The 21,453-nt window shown below is 41.8% G+C and overlaps 1 protein-coding gene across 5 annotated transcripts in view; it reads left to right on the top strand.

Annotated features, from left to right (window-relative positions):
- Positions 1 to 2,022: 2,022 nt before the first annotated feature.
- Positions 2,023 to 21,453, top strand: part of evi5l (ecotropic viral integration site 5 like) — a 111,202-nt gene continuing 91,771 nt past the window's right edge. For 2 of the 5 annotated variants that reach the window (XM_060898916.1, XM_060898915.1), the window contains exon 1: positions 2,023 to 2,235. Coding sequence is in view for 2 of the 5 variants with exons in the window: in XM_060898914.1 (XP_060754897.1) it covers positions 14,609 to 14,638 (30 nt within the window). In the remaining 3 variants the exon portion in view is untranslated. Of the gene's footprint in view, positions 2,236 to 14,589; positions 14,639 to 16,967; positions 16,988 to 21,453 lie in introns of those variants that run through there. The other 3 variants (XM_060898914.1, XM_060898913.1, XM_060898917.1) reach the window with 2 other exon arrangements.

Raw genomic sequence — 21,453 nt, 5'->3', positions numbered from 1 at the left:
TCTTTGGACTGTGGGGGAAACCGGAGCACCCGGAGGAAATCCACGGGGAGAACATGCAAACTCTCCACAGAAAGGCCCTCGCCGGCCACGGGGCTCGAACCCAGACATTCTTGCTGTGAGGCAACAGCACTAACCCCTACACCACCGTGCCGCCCCAGCTATAGAGTGTTAAAAAAAATTCTTCTTCTTTTGGCTGCTCCCGATTAGGGGTCGCCACAGCGGATCTTTCGTCTCCATTGCTCCCTGTCTTCCGCATCCTTCGCTGCCACACCTGCCACTTTCATGTCCTCTCTCACCACATCCATGTGTCTCCTCTTTGGACTTCCTCATTTTCGTGTGCCTGGCAGCTCCATCCTCAACATTCACCTTCCGACATGCTCTCAGGATGTGCCCATGCCATCTCAGTCTCATTTCATGTCAGTTACAGACAAACAGTGTTAAAAAAAAAAGTGTTACACTCATATCACCCACACACACACACACTGTCAGTGTCACTGCGTTGTTTCATCATCCAAATATCTTGTCAGTAGTAGCGCCATGGGGCGGCACGGTGGTGTAGTGGTTAGCACTGTTGCCGACGAGGGCCTTTCTGTGTGGAGTTTGCATGTTCTCTCCGTGTCCGCGTGGGTTTCCCCCACAGTCCAATGACATACAGGTTAGGTTAACTGGTGACTCTAAATTGACCGTAGGTGTGAATGTGAGTGTGAATGGTTGTCTGTGTCTATGTGTCAGTCCTGCGATGACCTGGTGACTTGTCCAGGGTGTACCCCGGCTTTTGCCCGTAGTCAGCTGAGATAGGCTCCAGCTTGCCTGCGACCCTGTAGGACAGGACTACGGGCTGGATGGATGGTGGTGCCATGGGGCGGGACGGTGGTGTAGTGGTTAGCACTGTCGCCTCACAGCAAGAAGGTCCTGGGTTCGAACCCAGCGGCCGACGAGGGCCTTTCTGTGTGGAGTTTGCATGTTCTCTCCGTGTCCGCGTGGGTTTCCTCTGGGTGCTCCGGTTTCCCCCACAAAGACATGCAGGTGGCTCTAAATTGACCGTAAGTGTGAATGGTTGTCAGTTGTCTATGTGTCAGTCCTGTGATGACCTGGCGACTTGTCCAGGGTGTACCCCGCGTCTTGCCCATAGTCAGCTGGGATAGGCTCCAGCTTGCCTGCGGCCCTGTAGAACAGGATAAGCGGCTACAGCTAATGGATGGATGGATGGATAGATAATGGTGCCACGGGACGGTGGTGTAGTGGTTAGTGCTGTCGCCTCACAGCAAGAAGGTCCTGGGTTCGAGCCCAGCGGCTGACGAGGGCCTTTCTGTGTGGAGTTTGCATGCTCTCCCCTTGTCTGCGTGGGTTTCCTCCGGGTGCTCCGGTTTCCCCCAGAAAGACATGCAGGTGGCTCTAAATTGACCGTAGGTGTGAATGTGAGTCTATGTGTCAGCCTTGCGATGACCTCGCCTCTTGCCCATAGGTGCCTGCGACCCTGTACGTGCCATGGTCGTGAAGAAGAAATATTGGTGTACCTAATAAAGTGACCACTCAGTGTACATTCATATACTTGCCCCCCCCCCCCCCAAAAAAACCCCACCCCTAAACTGAACCGCCACTATTCTGCATCCACATCTACCCTCTTCAAACTACTACTTAAAACACTGGGGGGGAAGAAGAAGAAGAAGAAAAAAAAAGCAAATGGAGGATGAACCATCAATTTGTGGTAACGTCTCATTTGCGCTCTCCGATTGGTTTAGAGAAATGTCAATCATATTGAGTTTTATTTACGTCGTGAGGCGCGTGCATGTTGATTTATCTAAGTTTCTCCGACCAAACAAGGAACGTAAATGTCTGAAAAATAAAACCTGTACAAAAACAGAGTATGATGTGAAAATATGGTTAGTTTAGGAGTTTTGAAGTCGAATTGTTGTCTAGTGAAGGGGTAGTTGAAAGGGGCGGGACGTAGGCGGGGTAGTTGAAAGGGGCGGGATGTTGGGCGGGGCCGTTCTCCCGTAGGCGTCTCCCTGTTCTGGAGGAAGGCTTTGCTCCTTGACAGTTCGCGTTGTCCTCGATTTAACCGTAAAACCAAGAACATGGATGTTACACGCCGTTTCCTGCCTTAAAACCCTCCTGTTTCACGCCACAGAGGTTTTGGTTTTTCTGTTGCCGTGGGTTTTGTAGTCCGTCGTCATCGCAATGGCACGCGCTCGGCTGAGGAGCCGCTCCAATAATGATGGCACTTGAATTCAGGTGGGTATCATCACTCACTCATTTCTCATGCTATAGTCACGTGTTGATCACTGTTTTGTACCTAAATGCTTAATAAAATAGTCCATTTGTAGTGATGCACAGAGAGGTGTAGTTAGCGAGAGATGTGGCCTTGGACAAAGCCAGATTCCTGCGCATCATCTTGGTGTGAGAAGGTCCGTCTGCTTCATCTCCATCTCCAGCATCTCATGATCCGTCTGATTAACGAAGGAAAATGATAATCAGCACCATACATCACTGTTTAATCACAAATTTCTGTTGACTAGTTCCTGGTAGTGATGCTTTTTATATTAAAATCCCTTGCAACCGACCGGCCTTAATTTCTTTTACATTATACCAACCATAACAAACAATGCTCGATGAAATTACATTTTGCCTACAAGCATATAAATATGACTTGGACATGCAGTGCTGAGTGAGAATCACCCTGCCTGTTGGTTCTTGGGTAAATCAGCGCTTTAACTGGCACAGTACCGAGTCATCAGCATTACGATTCGCTTTGCTGAATCGATTCATCCGACACTCTGTGTACGTATAGCTTTCAAAATTATCATCTCAGGCATGACACAACACAATAAATCACGCAGTTTGTCTCGTATTCAGTGTTTCTTACTAATATATTGTCAGCAACATGGTAGAGTTCAGCATTACGACTCATCTGATACCTGAATCGATTCACGTCCCCTTTGATTCATTCGAGACACTGTGTACGTATAGCTTTCAAAATTATCATATCCGGTACAACACAACACATTACACCACACAGTTTGGCTCATGTTCAGCATTTCTTGCTAATATATTGTCAGCAACATGGTAGAGTTCAGCATTACGATTCATCTGATACCTGAATCGATTCTGTACACGTTCCCTTTGATTCATTGATTCATTCATTAATTGTTTCATTCCACACTCTGTACGTATAGCTTTCAAAATTATCATCTCGGGTACAACACACTACACCACACAGTTTGGCTCATATTCAGTGTTTCTTACTAATATATTGTCAACATCATGACAGAGTTCAGCATTACGACTCACCTGATACCTGAATCGATTCTTTACACCTCACCATTGATTCATTCGACACTCTGTGTACATATAGCTTTCAAAATGATCATCTCAGGTACAACACAGTAAATAACGCAGGTTAGCTCATATTCAGTGTTTTCATACTCACACATTGTCAGCATCATGGTAGAGTTCAGCATTACGACTCATCTGATACCTGAATCGATTCTTTACACCTCACCTTTGATTCATTGTCATTGATTCATTAATTAATTAGTTGATTCATTCGACACTCTGTGTACGTATAGCTTTCAAAATTATCATCTCAGGTACAACACAATAAATCACGCAGTTTGGCTAATATTCAGTGTTTCTTACTAATATATTGTCAACAACATGGTAGAGTTCAGCATTACGACTCACCTGATACCTGAATCGATTCTTTACACCTCACCTTTGATTCATTCCACACTGTGTACATATAGCTTTCAAAATTATCATCTCAGGTGCATCACAATAAATCACGCAGGTTAGCTCATATTCAGTGTTTTCATACTCACACATTGCCAACATCATGGTAGAGTTCAGCATTACGACATATCTGATACCTGAATCGATTCTTTACACCATCTTTGATTAATTGATTCATTTCACACTCTGTGTACGTATAGCTTTCAAAATTATCATCTCGGGTACAACACACTACACCACACAGTTTGGCTCATATTCAGTGTTTCTTACTAATATATTGTCAACATCATGACAGAGTTCAGCATTACGACTCACCTGATACCTGAATCGATTCTTTACACCTCACCATTGATTCATTCGACACTCTGTGTACATATAGCTTTCAAAATGATCATCTCAGGTACAACACAGTAAATAACGCAGGTTAGCTCATATTCAGTGTTTTCATACTCACACATTGTCAGCATCATGGTAGAGTTCAGCATTACGACTCATCTGATACCTGAATCGATTCTTTACACCTCACCTTTGATTCATTGTCATTGATTCATTAATTAATTAGTTGATTCATTCGACACTCTGTGTACGTATAGCTTTCAAAATTATCATCTCAGGTACAACACAATAAATCACGCAGTTTGGCTAATATTCAGTGTTTCTTACTAATATATTGTCAACAACATGGTAGAGTTCAGCATTACGACTCACCTGATACCTGAATCGATTCTTTACACCTCACCTTTGATTCATTCCACACTGTGTACATATAGCTTTCAAAATTATCATCTCAGGTGCATCACAATAAATCACGCAGGTTAGCTCATATTCAGTGTTTTCATACTCACACATTGCCAACATCATGGTAGAGTTCAGCATTACGACATATCTGATACCTGAATCGATTCTTTACACCATCTTTGATTAATTGATTCATTTCACACTCTGTGTACGTATAGCTTTCAAAATTATCATCTCGGGTACAACACATTACACCACACAATTTGTTTCATATTCAGTGTTTCTTACTAATACACTATCAACATCTTGATAGAGTTCATCATTACGACTCACCTGATACCTGAATCGATTCTGTACAACTCCCCTTTGATGCATTGATTCATTCCACACTTTGTGTACGTATAACTATCAAAATTATCTAAGGTGCAACATAATACGCCACACAGGGTGGCTCATGTTCAATATTAACACATTGTCAACATCAGAGTTCAGCATTATGACTCACCTGATACCTGAATCGATTCTGTAAACCTGAGTCGATCTGTGTGAGTTTTGATTCGTTTGATTCCCCACTCTCCATTGCCTAAGCTACAATTTAAGTGCAACTCGTATTCGTGTTTTATTTTTGCATTGTCTGTAATTGCATTATAACTCTTATGCAATTCTGTTAAACGTGACCACTGACTGGAGCAAAATGTACATTTCGACTTTGATTCATCACGCTATGCATCATTGAAAAGATTGCATATCATGCAATCATGGCCTATAGATTAATTCACATTCAACATTTCATAGTGATGGTATTGGGGCTGAGACTGGACTGAAATGATGGATCAGTACAGGAAGATTTGACAGTTGTTCAGATCGAATCCACTGAGATATTTACTGTGAATGCCTGTGAGGAATCTTACATGAATCGTGTACTGTATGTGAACATGAGACACAAATTTTCTTAAAGAACAGAACTGACCGCTACTATGGAGATGTCAGTATCAGTTATGCTGGGATCAGACTACACAAATTCAGCTTCTTGAATATGAACGTCAGGAATGACGAACGGGCCTTGTTGTGTGACATAAACGAAGAACAGTAATGTGATGTCTGGGACGTTCCATGATACCTTGCTGAAAAGTCTAGCATGTCAGAATTAGTTTGTATTTTCTAACCTTGTTTGTCAACTCCTACATGTTCCTTGATTGCCATGACTGATAATTTCTTGACCCTCCTCCCCGATAACACACAAGGACGTGAACGATGATTGGTCTGGGTCAAACTTGTATTGTTACCAGTCTCCTGATCAGGACACCGCGAGAAATTATGGCACTATTATTGTCTAATCTGATATGGTGAGCATTGTTAAAGTAAAAAAAAAACATCGTGCAGTCTGATTCCAGCATTATCTAGCTGATGCACAGAGCTCCGAGTTTGGTACTGTTATGAAAATGGAACAAGTCGGATTGGTGCATTTCGTAGGGTTTCATATTGACGTCTGGTCTATAAAACGGCATTATTTCATAGCTTAAAGTGCCATTCCACCATTGGATGTATTCTTTGGCATAAAATACAATATATTTTATGACAACATGACTAGACAGAGAAATCTTTTAGCTTCAAAATGATATATCAAACATAATTTTTTGACAACGACAAGTATATTAATTTTGCGACCAAAGTCACCTACCCTTTTAATTTCCGCGCGGTAGTGAAGCGTGATGTCATCGGCAGGTTCCCCTTCTTGTGTACCACGTCACGTGTGACGTGGCACAGATTATCAGCAATGTCGGATAGAACGCGATTTCCACTTGTCGATTGCTGTGCCGATATTCACCATCGACCGTCTCCTTTGGGCATCACTTGCTGTTTTCCTTCGCTTCTTTTCCGAAGCTGACAATCGCGTTCTATCCGCCATTGCTGATAATCTGTGCCACGTCACACGTGACGTGGTACACAAGAAGGGGAACCTGCCGATGACATCACGTTTCACTACCGCGCGGAAATTAAAAGGGTAGGTGACTTTGGTCGCAAAATTAATATACTTGTCGTTGTCAAAAAATTATGTTTGATATATCATTTTGAAGCTAAAAGATTTCTCTGTCTAGTCATGTTGTCATAAAATATATTGTTTTTTATGCCAAAAAAATATATCCAATGGTGGAATGGCACTTTAAAACATCTTCAGATTGTCAGATGATGATAAATTAAATAAGACCACATTACTATGTGAATTCTTTTGCCTGAAATGATTCTGCTAATGACAGATTTGCTTGACCGACTCAGAAGACACCATTAAAAGAATTGATTTAATCATGAATCTGCCCTCACTATACTACAGATTAGGCTTAGTGTATGAAATGCACACTGAGGTTACACACATTCTTAAAGTTTCCTTTTCAGGCCTGAAGGTCAAAATGATATGATGCATGTGATAATGAGCTTTTTCCTAATGGGACGATTGCTGTGGTTGATGCTCAGTTTATGCTAATCCCAGTGGATGTCATTTCCGTTCAGTGTTGTGCTCTAGACGACATCTTTTCACTGCTTCATGGCCACTCTGTAGCTTTTTATTTCTGGGAGTGAGAAACTGATTTCTTGCTAATCAGCCAAAATAGAAACTATGCCATAACCTGAAAGCACTTCTCTCCCCATTGGCCTTCAGCCCCATCTTTGGATAACAGTTAAACAGATTAACGATCCTCCTGTTCTCGTAATTAAGAGGGATAGGCAGTCTAATCACGCGTTCTGCTTTTGAGCAGGCTCGTCTTGTTTGAGTAACAGTGCTGAATGAAAGCACCGTGATTAGATAACATTACTGCCAGTATATGATGAACGGAATTCGATCAGTGATTTTTGAGCGAGATTGTGATCATTGTCTGTTGTTTACAGAAACCAATCTGTGCAGATGAGGAAAATGGTGTCTCACAACAGCCTCTGTCTTACCTGGATAAGGGTTTGCAATGCAAAGCCTCTTGGTGACGGAAGGCTGTTTTTGAATTTCACATTTTGTTTTAGACTTTTGTTTGCAGGAACATTCTACTTCTTTCCCTCCCTCATTTCCATCTCGTTAGTTTATGTATTAAAAATGATTGGACGTTGGAACGAAACAGGGATTTAAGAAACAAGATTTTTTTCCCCCACCACATCACTATCACACTACAAATAGATGATGGAAAGACGAAAGTTTTTCACCTCCATACAAGCTGAATGGAAATATAGTTGTTTTCTCTTTGGTATCATCCAGACTCAGTAGTAACATTGCACAGTCATTACGGTTTGAGAAATTAACGTGCTTGTCTATTTGCTGTGACGAATTGGCTATGTGAGCTTCACAATCGATTAAAAATGGGTTTGGTGTCATCGTTAAAGTAATACTCCATCGTTTTCAACCTAATTTCTATCCACTGCATCTGTAGGGTATATCCAGTCACCACTGACAGGAATTTTGACATCTTTCTGAAAGGAAATGAGGGAAACGCCTGTTTACTCAAAAAAATCACTTATAATTGAGGGCGGTAACAGGATTATTTCACTAAAAGTCTGAATATTTAATGTAAATTCAAAAGTACAGTTGCTGCTGCGCACTCATAATAAAGACCACACCATGAGACAGGCATGATGAAACATCAGAGTTGTTCTTGTGTGGTTTTATATAACACTTGACTTGTAGTGTGCAACTGAAACTTTGGTAAGTAACGAGACCGTCAATGACGGCGTAGCTCACTCCGGCCCCATCTAGTCCAGAACAAATGATCTAAAGTGGGCCACCTTGTTCAGTGTTGCAGGCTATATACAGAAGCTATATACACTACCATTCAAAAGCTTGGGGTCACCCAGACAATTTTGTGTTTTCCATGAAAAGTCACACTTTTATTTACCACCATAAGTTGTAAAATGAATCAAAAATATAGTCAAGACATTTTTCTGGCCATTTTGAGCATTTAATCGACCCCACAAATTAATGTGATGCTCCAGAAACTCAATCTGCTCAAAGGAAGGTCAGTTTTATAGCTTCTCTAAAGAGCTCAACTGTTTTCAGCTGTGCTAACATGATTGTACAAGGGTTTTCTAATCATCCATTAGCCTTCTGAGGCAATGAGCAAACACATTGTACCATTAGAACACTGGAGTGAGAGTTGCTGGAAATGGGCCTCTATACACCTATGGAGATATTGCACCAAAAACCAGACATTTGCAGCTAGAATAGTCATTTACCACATTAGCAATGTACAGAGTGGATTTCTGATTAGTTTAAAGTGATCTTCATTGAAAAGAACAGTGCTTTTCTTTCAAAAATAAGGACATTTCAAAGTGACCCCAAACTTCTGAACGGTAGTGTACACCGTAGGAATACCAACCTATTTGCCAGAAAGAATCCAAAACGGTGAGGAATTGACCGAGAAGAAGTGATTTTTGTTGAACTGCTCATCAAGGCTTAATTAGTCCATAACTTCATGAATAATTGTAATTAATCAAATCTGGGTAGAAGTTCTATGCACTCTAGGTACCCCTACCTTCATGCCAGAAAGAATCAAAATCGGTGAAGAATTGAGGGAGAAGAAGCAATTTGTATGGAAACTGCTCGTTAGGGCTTAATTATGCCATATCTTCATTATTAATTGTAATTACGCAAATATGCTATGTACACCCCAGGCAAACCTGCCTTCCTGCCAAAAAGAATTAAAAATCAATGAAGACTTGAGAGAGAAGAAGCGATTTTTGTGAAATGTGGACGACATCGGACGGATGACGGACAACACATGATGACATCAGCTCATCGCCTGTCAGCCGGATGAGCTAATAACTGCAAATTTTTCCCTCTGCAAAAGTAGTCCTGTCTCAGGAAGGTTGAATTGTATAGATCAAAATATTAATATACAAATACCTTCAACTGAAAAGTTTGCGAAAGATGTTATTTAAGGCCCACTTTACACGGGGACGGTCTGAAACAAAAACGCAAAAGTCCGTTTTCGTTCTCACTTTTTCCGCGTCTACACGACTGTTTTCAAGGAGGAAATCTGCGTCTATACGGTGACGCATAAATGTGTGGAATTCAATTGGATGTGCATGCCAGGCGGCTTAGTGGTGCTGTGAAAGACCTCCGCTATGTCTGCACGCATGCGCAACGTCTTCCGTCTTGTCTGATCTGCACATCTGCGCCGCGAAAACTTTGACTTACTCTGCCTATGGCTACTCGTGAGGTTGCCAGAGCAGCTTGAAGGTCCGTTGGATCGATGTAATCAGACATGCTGTAGCCGTTCTATATGAGTGGGTGGAGCACAGAGGACGGCAGGACAGAGATCAGGTTTACAAATAGGCTTTATTGCCACACTTTTCAGTCTAACAATATTTTTAAACCAGCAGAGACACACGCAACCGGTGTCTAGCTTGGGGATGAGCGTCTCTGCTCTCCCTCTTTAAATAGGGCGCGGTCACTGGGAAGACACACAAACACAGGTTAATTGACATCAGGTGTAGTGATTCTGCCACTTACCTTCCCTGACTCCACCCTCCTGTTACAGACCGGCTCTTGACCACGCCCCCGCTGCCACACATGCTCTTACTATGACGTAAACACGTACCCAACGTGAGCAGATCCGAGCAGAGTTTCGCGTATTGGGTAGTTTAGACGGATATGCAACGGGGGCTGTTTTTAACTTATCCACTCTGGAAGGCGTTTTCAAATTTTTCCGTTTTTCAGCCTCGAAAACGCCGTCCCCGTGTAGACGAAAGGCACTTCCGATAAAATATTTAGTCGTTTTTACCCGACAGCGTCCTCGTGTAAACGGGCCCTAAAAAAAGGTAACATTTTGCAAAAACATTTCTTGCCAAAATTCAACATCTGCTCTAATACTGGGATCAGACTACATGATTTTTTTTTTTTGTGTGTGTGTGTGTGTGTGTGTGTGTGTGTGTGTGTGCACGTGTTTCATGATAGACATCATGTCAAATTAGGCAATCATCCATCCATTATCCGTAGCCGCTTATCCTGTTCTACAGGGTCGCGGGCAAGCTGGAGCCTATCTCAACTGACTATGGGTGAGAGGCGGGGTACACCCTGGACAAGTCGCCAGGTCATCACAGGGCTGACACATAGAGGCAAACAACCATTCACACTCACATTCACGCCTACGGTCAATTTGGAGCCACCAGTTAGCCTAACCTGCATGTCTTTGGACTGTGGGGGAAACCGGAGCATCTGGAGGAAACTCACGCAGACACGGGGAGAACATGCAAACTCCACACAGAAAGGCCCTCGTCGGCCGCTGGGCTTGAACTCCGAACCTTCTTGCTGTGAGGCGACAGTGCTAACCACTACACCACCATGCCGCCCATTAGGCAATCATAGTGCCATAAGTTCTTGCTGTGTCTTGGTCAGGAAACTGGCAGCATTACAAGTTTGACCCTGTCCAATCATGGTTCACGTCCTTGCATGCTTTCAGGGAGGAACGTCAAGAAATTGTTGATCATGGCCATCAAGGAACATGCGACAAGAAAAAACTAAAAATTCTGACATGCTAGACTTTTTGTCAGGACGTTCCAGATGTCACATTGCTGTTCTTCGATTATGTCACACTACAAGGCCTGTTCTTCATTCCTGATGTTTATGATCAGGCCATTGTTATAGTCGAGTCACTAAACTTCGAGTCCAGTCTTGAGTCCCCAGTGTTCAAGTACAAGTCATTCAAAAAAATTTCAAGTCAAGTCCACTATTGATCTGAGTTGAGTCCAAGAACAAGACTCCAACCGCACCAGTTGACGGTGGCTGTTTTAGCACCATTAACATTTAGTTTGTTCTTGAACATGATGAAGCCTATGAACAGTGCATTCTGTTTGTCAGGAAGTGCGAAGTATTCTGTCAGAGATGGTTGAGAGATGGCTGTAAGTGCAGAAGGTGTATTTATTAATACAAATAATAATACAGGTAAACAATTCAAAACAGCAGGCAAAATCGTAAAACGGTGAAACAGGCAATAGGTCGGGCGAGGCACAAGCAGGCCATCATAGACGAGAAACAGGAACTCGGGAAACCAAACAAGGAAATAAGGCTCGGTAATGTGTCAGCAACACAACTCAATACTTTGCAAAATAAGTGTGTTTTCACAGTTTTTATATAGGCGTGCTGATTGTGCCTTAATGCTGTGCAGGTGCGAGTCGTTTACGGCGCACGTGAGAGTCTGCTTGTCGCGTGCGCTGTCCAGATCCAGAGCACACCCGAGAGTCTATCTGATGCACGTGCCAAGGCGCGCAGGTGTGACACTCTTGCACGAAATTAGTACAAAAATTAATGTGGATATAAATATCTTATGCCAAATTATTATGGCATGTTATAAAGAAAAAAATCCAAGTCCTCATCTCCAGTTCGAGTCCGAATGCAGTTAATGCACGAGTTCGAGTCATCAGTGCTCAAGTCCAAGTCAAGTCACGAATCCTTAAAATTAGGGCACGAGTCGGACTCGAGTCCAAGTCCTGGACTCGAGTACTGCAAGCCTGGGTCAGGCCCGACGCTTGAAATTTGTCAGCCATGACAAAATTGTGTCAAAATCAGGCTGAATTCGTGTCGTCTGATCCCGGCATTGGACTTCCGTTATAAGTGATTTTCGAGGAATTAGGTTTTGTGTTCCTTTCTCTGTAAAGGGATCTCATCTCATTATCTCTAGCCGCTTGCGACCCTGTAAAGGGATGTATGTCAAAATTAGTGGCAGTGGAAATTGCAGATACATCAAATAGAGATTAGTTTGGAAAAATGCTGGAATATTCCTTTATTAAGAGTGTATCTTAAACTGAACCTCAGTTTTATTGAGTCAGCATTTTGATGATGATGATGATGATAATGAATTTAACCTGAACCTGTATTTGAAAGGTGTGATGTTGATGGGATTCCTGAGTTACAGCATACTGATATGCTTTATCTTATGAGAGTGAATTAACCCTCTGCTGAAGTGGCACGCTGACTAGCTTTACTGTCTTGATGATTATCAGCCATGGCCTAAAGGTTAGAGAAGCAGCCTTGGGGCCCAAAGGGTCAGGGTTCGATTCCCTGGACTGGCAGGATAATCCATGGCTGAAGTGCCCTTGAGCAAAGCACCTAAACAGTGTGTGTGTGTGTGTGTGTGTGTGTGCTTGTTGTACGTCGCTCTGGATAAGGGCGTCTGCTAAATGCCTGTAATGTACAGTAGTGTAATAATTATCAGGACACTGGGCTGTATAAAATTTGGACTATTTGGTGGGTAGTAAGCTACATTCTGCTCATATGTCAGACTGGTGTGTGTTAGTGGGTCAGACTGAACAAGGCCTTGTGTGTGACACTCGAGCTGGTGCTGCTGTCACTGCAACACTGCTGAAGCATTCAGAATGAGAGGAGGATCATTTGCATCCCGTCCCATCTTTCCTCCTTTCTCATTGTCTCATTTGCTGCTCCCTCTGCTATAGCTGTAGTGTTCTTTGTAGCAGTAGTATATGCTACATCTCTTTCTCTCTTTCTTTGTGTGTGTGTGAGAGATCCACTTCATGATCTTCCTGGTTTGTTGCCTCTGGCTCGCTCTTGCACAGTGAGTCATTGAAAGCAATGGATGACCCGACCTTGTAGCCTATCCCATGCTCCACCAAAGCACGCCACTATTCTTCTCCAGCTCTGTGCACAGCTGCCATTACTGCACTGCTTTTCTTGTCATCCACTGCAAAGTACTTACTTATGTTTTCCACTTTCCATCCAAAGTCTGGCCACTGCTATTTTTGGTATTTTACTGTGCTGAGTCACATTGGATTTAACCTCCCACAGCTGTGCTCCTAGTCCAGATGTCTTGATTTGGTGTTTTCATGCTCCTTTTGGATAGTTTGTTGTCATTCTTGGTGTAATCGAGGAGGCTTTTTCCCCCTTTTGTTTTTTTTTTTATTTTTATTACACTGGTAAACTAAAGAGTTTGCAGATATTCTGCCCAGAAGAACACACAACGCATGTTAAAAAAAAAAAAAAACTTTCACTCCATACTAAATACGTCTAAATGACATGTACATTATTTGGCCTACAGCATTGGTAATGTAAAACAAAATTGAATAGTTTGTAAAAAATGAACATACGGTACTTACAAGAGCTTCCTACCGGCATCAGAAACCGTTGTTACAGTGATCTAATAAATTTTAAAGTAGGCTTCAGTAAAAACCTTTATCATACAAAATGGCATTTCAAAAGGCTTGGTTGATATTCATATTGTTTTAAGGAATAATAATTTTTATTCTATCCACATTCACTGGATATGAGCAATCACGCACTCTGGCTACTCTACTACTAGGATATCCGCTCATATACCGTGAGTAGAGAAAAACAAAAATGGCGGCGCGTGTTGTAAAAGTGTTTGCATCGTATTTATTTAATGGTGAGAACGTATCCTTTTTTATTCCTCAAGAATTATTATTGCATTTTTCACAAATTGCTACTGCCATTTCGCTGGTTTGTTGACCACCTAAGCGGAAATGATTTTGTCGGACGTTTTGTATAAAGTTTTTAATTATCGACTTTGCAAAAAATAAAACTAAAAATCCTCTGTTTCTCAAAATCCAGTGAATGTGAATAGAATAAAACAGTTATTCCACTCAATCTCGTCGTACACGTACGTGGCTTACAGCCAACTTGGTGCTATGCGACTCGTTGGCTATCAGCTCACGTACGACTCGATTTCGTGGAATAATTGTTAAATATGTGTTTCCGCATAGTATATGGAATAAATATAGTCTGTAGCAACCCATTTTCACCCGTAAGCATGTACAAAAGTAAAGCTCTATTATAAATTTTAGTGTCTTTCCTAGATGAATAGGTGTTGTATCATACCTCCAGACACATCATGTTTTTCTCCAATGACTCATTTATCCCTCTGTGGTTATGAACGGAGAGGACACAGTCATTATTTAAGAAGCAGGGTGGTGAAAGGCTTGGCTAGAGTTCACGTTCTAAGGGAGTAACTTTGCTTCGTCATTAAACTGAATGAATGTGAAATTTCATGGCAGGCTGTGAGACTCCCTGGTGTATCTGAACCTATTGTGTGGTGCTTTCTAGGCGTGACTTACTTTTGTGTACGATAGTTAGCATACTTGAAATCATAGCACATAATGCTGGCTGCATTTTGATCTCTGTGTATGTCCTAACATGTACGAGTTTCTCTCAAATGGGCTTAAGGTATGTCATTACCATTGTGAAACCATATTCACGTGTGTATAATAATAGATACTGTGGTTTCCTGTCTGAGACTAAATCAAGCTCTCTCTAGGGAAATGTTCTTTTAGCCTTATTTGTGTGTCAGGGAAATTGTCCATATGAGCTTTACTCAGTTGTTGATGTTGTGGTTCCATGATGTTTAAATAATTTTGTCCGTTGTGTTCAGTTTCCATCTGCATCTACAAACATACAGCACATTTAGGCTTCTTGACCAGGTGACGTGTTTTTGGGTTTTTTTTTTCCCTCCAAATCTTCAGCTGTCCAAGATCAGTGAGTGTGTGCCTGCTGTAAGTTCAGATGAAGTCTTCTGCTGTTGTAGCCAATTAGTGTCAATGTGATTCTGAGATGCTTTTCTGCTCACCATGGTTGTAAAGAGTGGATATTTGAGTTACTATAACCTTCCTGTCAGTTCTAACCAGTCTGGACATTCTCCTCTGACCTCTCTTATCAGCATCATGTTTCTGCCCACGGAAACGTTGCTTGCTGGATGTTTTTTGTTTTTGTACCATTCAGTGTAAACTCTAAAATCTGAGGAGATCGTCACTTTCTGAAATGCTCAAACCAGCCAGTCTTGCACCAGCATCCATGCCATGGGCCCTGAGATCATATTTTGTTCTCCCTCCATACTGAGGGTTGATGTCAACATTGACTGAAGCTCGTGAGTTGCATCTGCATGATTTTATGGATTGCATTGCTGCCATATGCTAGGCTATAAATTTGGTGTAATTCTGGGATCAGACTACTACTTGATGTTTTTGTCTTTCATGACAGTCACCATGTCGGATTAGGCAATCGTTGTGCCATAGATTCTTGCCGTGTCTTGGCTGGGAGACTGGAACACTACAAGTTTGACCCTGACTAATCATCGTTCACATCCTTGCATGTTGTCAGGGAGGAGGGTCAAGAAATTGTCAGTCATGGCCACAAAAGGAACGTCAAGAGACCCGGTATACACTGTAAACCCGAATAAGTTGAGTTTACTTAAAAAAATTGAGGAAAGTGGTTGCCTTAAAAAAAATAAGTAATTATTAATGATTGAATTGAGTACCTTAAACTTACAATCTTCTGGTAAGTTTAAGGTACTCAATTCAATCATTAATAATTACTTATTTTTTTTAAGGCAACCACTTTCCTCAATTTTTTTAAGTAAACTCAACTTATTCGGGTTTACAGTGTAGGACTCGTCAAACTAGGCGAGTAAATACAAAAATTCTGACATGCTAGGTTTTTTTGTTTCTTTTTTTTTTGTCCGAGTGTCATAGGGCGTCCCATACGCTAGTGTTTCTCCACCACTGTGGGCTGCGAAGTGCCATCTAGTGGGCAATCGTGCCATAGATTCTTGCCGTGTCTTGGTTGGGAGACTGGAACACAAGTTTGACCCTGACCAATCATTGTTCACATCCTTGCATGTTGTCGGGTAGGAGGGTCAAGGAATTGTCAATCGTGGCCACAAAAGGAACGTCAAGGAACACAGTATAGGACTCGTCAAACTAGGCAAGAAAATACAAAAATTCTGACCTGCTAGGTTTTTTTTTTTTGTTTTGTTTTTTTTCAAATTTTGTCCAAGTGTCATAGGGCGTCCCATACGCTAGTTTTTCTCAACCATTGTGGGCTGTGAAGCGCCATCTAGTGGACCGTGATCCCCCCCCCCCCCCCCCCCCAGTTGCATCTAATTTTTACTTGTAGTAGGGTATACTTGCTGGGTTGTAGCCGACGTCACATCTGTCTCATTAGGCTATGGTCACACTACAGCTAGTGATGCTTTGCAATGGGTCATCGATGAAAATGAGGCATTTTGGTGGCGATGCATGGCGATACATATGAGCTAAAAGTGGTGTTCACACAGCAGGCGAACATTTAACTGTCGCACCTTCACGTGCTTGACTGGCGCAGCTTGAGTGGCTGCGCTCGCTCACGGAGCACGTTGTGTGCGCATTTGGGACCCAGTCATTATGGGAAACACCTGATACTGATTTGAGCGCAATCAGCACATGCAGATAAAGATGTTGTTTTCATAGCGACTTTGTGAAGTATCATCATTATCACGGTCACGTGTGTTTCTAGCCATGTTTATAATGCTGTTGTTATACTCTGCTTTATGATTCTGCTTTGCTTTCCTTTGTGTTTTTGTAAATATCACACCTGTTAATAAACACACACTTCCTGCACTTGGATCTGTCTGCTGCCGTCTATCTTGTAGTGTCCTGATCCCCAGATCTTTAACCCAGCCACATATAAAAAGTTGTACTCCTCCATGCTCTTCCAGGTTTCCATCTGCGTATCCGTCGAGAACGATGTCTGCAGCACCAGGTAGTTTGAGATGTCCGGGAACTCAACGGGTGGACAATTTTCCAACTCGTAGGAAAAATCCTTCTTTGTTAGCGTGTAAGGATCTAATCCCATTGAGTGGTTTCTATATCCACTTCTTTTGAGTGTACTACTTGGGTATTAATAACTTGCTTGTTTGCTGAACACAAACATGGCAATAAGTTCTTGTGTTAATGGACCAGACTCCACTTTTGGATCATTAATCCCTTTTGACTGAGAACGCCCTGCATGCATGGTTTGGCTTCTGGCACATCCATACAATTTTAAATACAATACCTACAATTAAAAATAGTTGTTTTTATTGCATTTATTTAATTCCTGGCTCCCATCTGTAACGGGGAGTGATGTTGCATCCCATTTAATACACTTGACAGTATATTATTAGATTCTAATAGAATAGATGAGACAAAATATTTGGGGATGATTTTTTTTTTTTTTTTAATGGGCCTCGACTCGTTACAAGAATGAATAGGTGGGCCTTAAAGTAGAAAAGGTTGAGAACCCCTGCCATATGCCACAATGCTATTCTTGGATTATGTCACAGTACAAAGCCTGAGTGTTGTTCCTGACATTCATATTTAGACTCTGACACTGGAAATTTGTCAGCCACAACCAAATTATATCAAAATCAGGCTGAATTCATGTAGTCTGATTTAAAAAAAAAAAAAGCTTTTATTTGCTACATGTACGTTAGAGCACAGTGAAATTCTTTCTCTGAATTTAACCCGTCTGGGGATGTTAGCAGTTGGGGGTTAGGTTTCTTGCTTAAGGGCACTTCAGCCATTCCTGCTCTTCCAGGGAATCGAACAGGCAACTTTTCGGTCTTGGAGCTGCTTCTTTAACCTTTAGGCCATGGCTTTTCCCATGAGCCTGGCATAAGTGGAATGAGCAATTTGGTGGTAAGTACATAAAGGATCACAGCGTATTTGAGTGACCTTGTCAATGACCCTATATTCTCTTTTGAAGTAGAGTAACTGTGAACAAACTTTGACCTCTAGTTACGTTTGTGTTATGCAGAGAAGCCAGAAATTCTGTCGCAAATATGGCAACCATAGAAAAATCACATGACTGAAACCCTAAGATTAGTCTCTTACCCTGAATGTAGTTTACCAGCTGAAACGTTTGTTTCTTTAGCTTTGGAGCTCTGAGGATAGTAATACCCTGACCAGGAGAAAGTGCTAACTGAAGGTGAATGAAGCTGTTTAGCGAAAGCACTTGGACTCAGTGTTACATTTTTCCTCAGGGAAATTTGGTCTCGGGAACAAGATGACATGAAGCTACTTGGTTGACGTGTTTACAGTAATCTATGATGGATAACTAATACATCATGCAGTTCCGACTTGTTTTTAATATCATTTCTGATTAATGTTTTTGAAATATATTTCTCAAAGCAAGTACAGATTAGTCTAGAAAGGCTTTACTTTTGCTGGACACTGTTGGTACCATTTTATTTTCAGTTAAACTATGAACTCCAGCTTGTCCTCTGCTGGACATTACAACAGAGGTGGACAAATTACCCAACTTCATTACTTAAGTCAAAGTACAGATCCAATTGGTCAAATGTTACTCCGATACAAGTGAAAGTTATCCAGTCAAATTTTTACTTAAGTTAAAGTACTGAAGTACTTGCTTTTAAAAATACTTAAGTATTAAAAGTATACTTTGTCAACGCATTATTATTGCCACAGCACTTACAAAACCTAATGCCGTTACCAAAGACAGAAATGTGAATTCACAAAATGAACGCATGCTGTGCATCATGGTGGTTTAACGTTAGGCTAGCTAGTCAGTGAAATGCCACCTGACATGCTAGCAAACTCTTTTCAATCTCGAAATAATATCGGGTAATGAACCTTACTAGAAAAGAGAGATTTTTACATTCTGTTTATTTGGCAAGATTATGCTAAAACACATTTCTGAAAGGACTTCAGATAAGTTAACGTTATTCATGTTAGCGTAACTCCATTTTTACATGCTAACTAACAGTGTCCAAGTTAACTAGCTATGTGTCAACGTTAGCCGTGGACAAGGCTATGGCAACTTGGCGGGCAAAGCCATAGAAAGTCATGTGACTAACCAGACTATATAGCTATGTTTGCAACGTTATCGCTATCTAAAAGCACAGACAACTTTGTTGTAAGCTTTCTCTTGGAATAAAATGTTTATATACCTCAATATGCTTCCGCAGGTTGGATGGTGAGTTTTTGTAGGCCGTGATGTGGTTTGTTTTTGGCAAACAAAGCAAACATTTAAAACGAAACAAATCTTTAATCCTTTTAGAAAATTGAAAGATGGTCCATGGGTGAGTACATTCGCCAGAAGAACCGCCTCCTTCCATTCTGCCATCAACTGATTGTGTTCAAATAATACTACTGAGAAATAACTGAACTTAATTTTATACAGTCTACGGATGTGACATGACCCTAGTGATTACTGACAGGCTGTCTCAGTGTCACCTGCGGAAAAAACAAACATTTTAGAAAGGAAAAGAAAAAACATCCACTTTCAAATGCCGCTTTTCCACTACAAATGCGGCTGAGTCGGGCTGAGCCGTGCCGTGCTGAGTTGGGCTGAGTCGAGCTGAGTGGGGCTGTTGGAGTTGCATTTCGACTACAACTGCGCTGAACCGTGCTGGCTGGAAGTGGGTGGACACATTGGGTGGAGTTAGCGAAAGTGGGTGGACGTCACGTGATGTCGTTAAGCGGCGCAAACAGTGACATCAGTGATCTTTTAAGCGGTAGCCTCACGCCCCGGATAGTAAACAATAAACATGGAGGACATGGAGTCGTTAGTGTTGCTGGTCTTGGTTCTGTGGCTTGTTGTCACCAACAACGCCAACAGATACTGGCAAGAGCGTATAGATGAGACGAGGCGCATAAGGCTTCAGAAATTCTCGTAATTCTTCTTCTTCCGAGTTTACAGTGTTTACAGATCCCAGCATGCTCGCGGGGCGTGTGGGCATGTGAGGACACTCCTCCTCACCAATCAGTGCACAGGGGAGTGTCTGCTCACGCCCCCAGCCTCACTCAGCTCGGTTTGGCTCGCTTCAGCCCGACTCCAAAACCGTGCGAGTTTTGGGTGCTAAGCAGGGCTGAAGCGAGCTGAGTCGTGCTGTTCTGAGGTAGTCGAAACGCGAGCCGTGTCGGGCTGAAGTGAGCTGAAGTGAGCTGAAAAAGGGTAGTGGAAAAGGGCTAAAAGTTGCATCAGAGTAAAGAGTAACGAGGACCTTGATAGAAATGTAGTGGAGTGAAAAGTACGATATTTGTCTTTCAAATGTAGTGAAGTTAGTCATAAGTTTCCAAAAAAATAATACTCAAAGTACAGATACTCAAAGTGTACTTAAGTATAGTACTCAAGTAAATGTACTTCATTACTGTCCACCTCTGTATTGCAAGTAGGAAAAATGAAGATGTTATAAATGTTTTAATGCAGCGCCTGATATTTTAAGTGTGTTTTTGGAGTGCTTAACTTGCATTTCATGCTATCTGTAATGAAAATAATTAGATGCAAAATCTGATTAGTGGGGTTTGGTTTCAGTTCAGTTTTTAATTTTTCGTTTCAGCCAGGAGGTTTCATTTCAGTACATCCTGTGTTTTAAAAATCAGACAAACACGGTTATGAATTACATAGATTTCTGTGTAGCATAGATTACAGCGATGTGATGGTCCACTACAGGGAGTGCAGAATTATTAGGCAAGTTGTATTTTTGAGGATTAGTTTTATTATTGAAAAACAACTATGTTCTTGATGAACCCAAAAGACTCATAAATATCAAAGCTGAGTATTTTTGGAAGTTGGAGTAGGGCTTTCTTAGTTTTAGCTATCTTAGGAGGATATCTGTGTGTGCAGGTGACTATAACTGTGCATAATTATTAGGCAACTTAACAAAAAACAAACATATACCCATTTCACTCATTTATTTTCACCAGGGAAACCAATATAACAACTCAACATTCACTAATATACATTGCTGGCATTCAAAAAAAAAAAACAAAACAAACAAATCAGTGACTAATATAGCCGCCTTTCTTTACAAGGACACTCAAAAGCCTGCCATCCATGGATTCGGTCAGTGTTTTGATCTGTTTGCGATCAACATTGCGTGCAGCAGCAACCACAGCCTCCCAGACACTGTTCAGAGATGTGTACTGTTTCCCCTCCTTGTAGATCTCACATTTGATGAGGGACCACAGGTTTTCTTTGGGGTTCAGATCAGGTGAACAAGGAGGCCACGTCATTAATCTTTCTTCCTTTAGACCCTTTCTGGCCAGCCATGCTGTGGTGTACTTGGATGCGTGTGATGGAGCATTGTCCTGCATGAAAATCATGTTTTTCTTGAAGGATGCTGACTTCTTCCTGTACCACTGCTTGAAGAAGGTGTCTTCCAAAAACTGACAATAGGACTGGGAGTTGAGCTTGACGCCATCCTCAACCCGAAAAGGTCCCAC

The sequence above is a fragment of the Neoarius graeffei genome, chromosome 18 (genome assembly GCF_027579695.1).
Source record: "Neoarius graeffei isolate fNeoGra1 chromosome 18, fNeoGra1.pri, whole genome shotgun sequence".
NCBI classification, from domain to species: Eukaryota; Metazoa; Chordata; class Actinopteri; order Siluriformes; family Ariidae; genus Neoarius; species Neoarius graeffei.
This window is presented reverse-complemented; position numbering and strand designations above follow the sequence as displayed.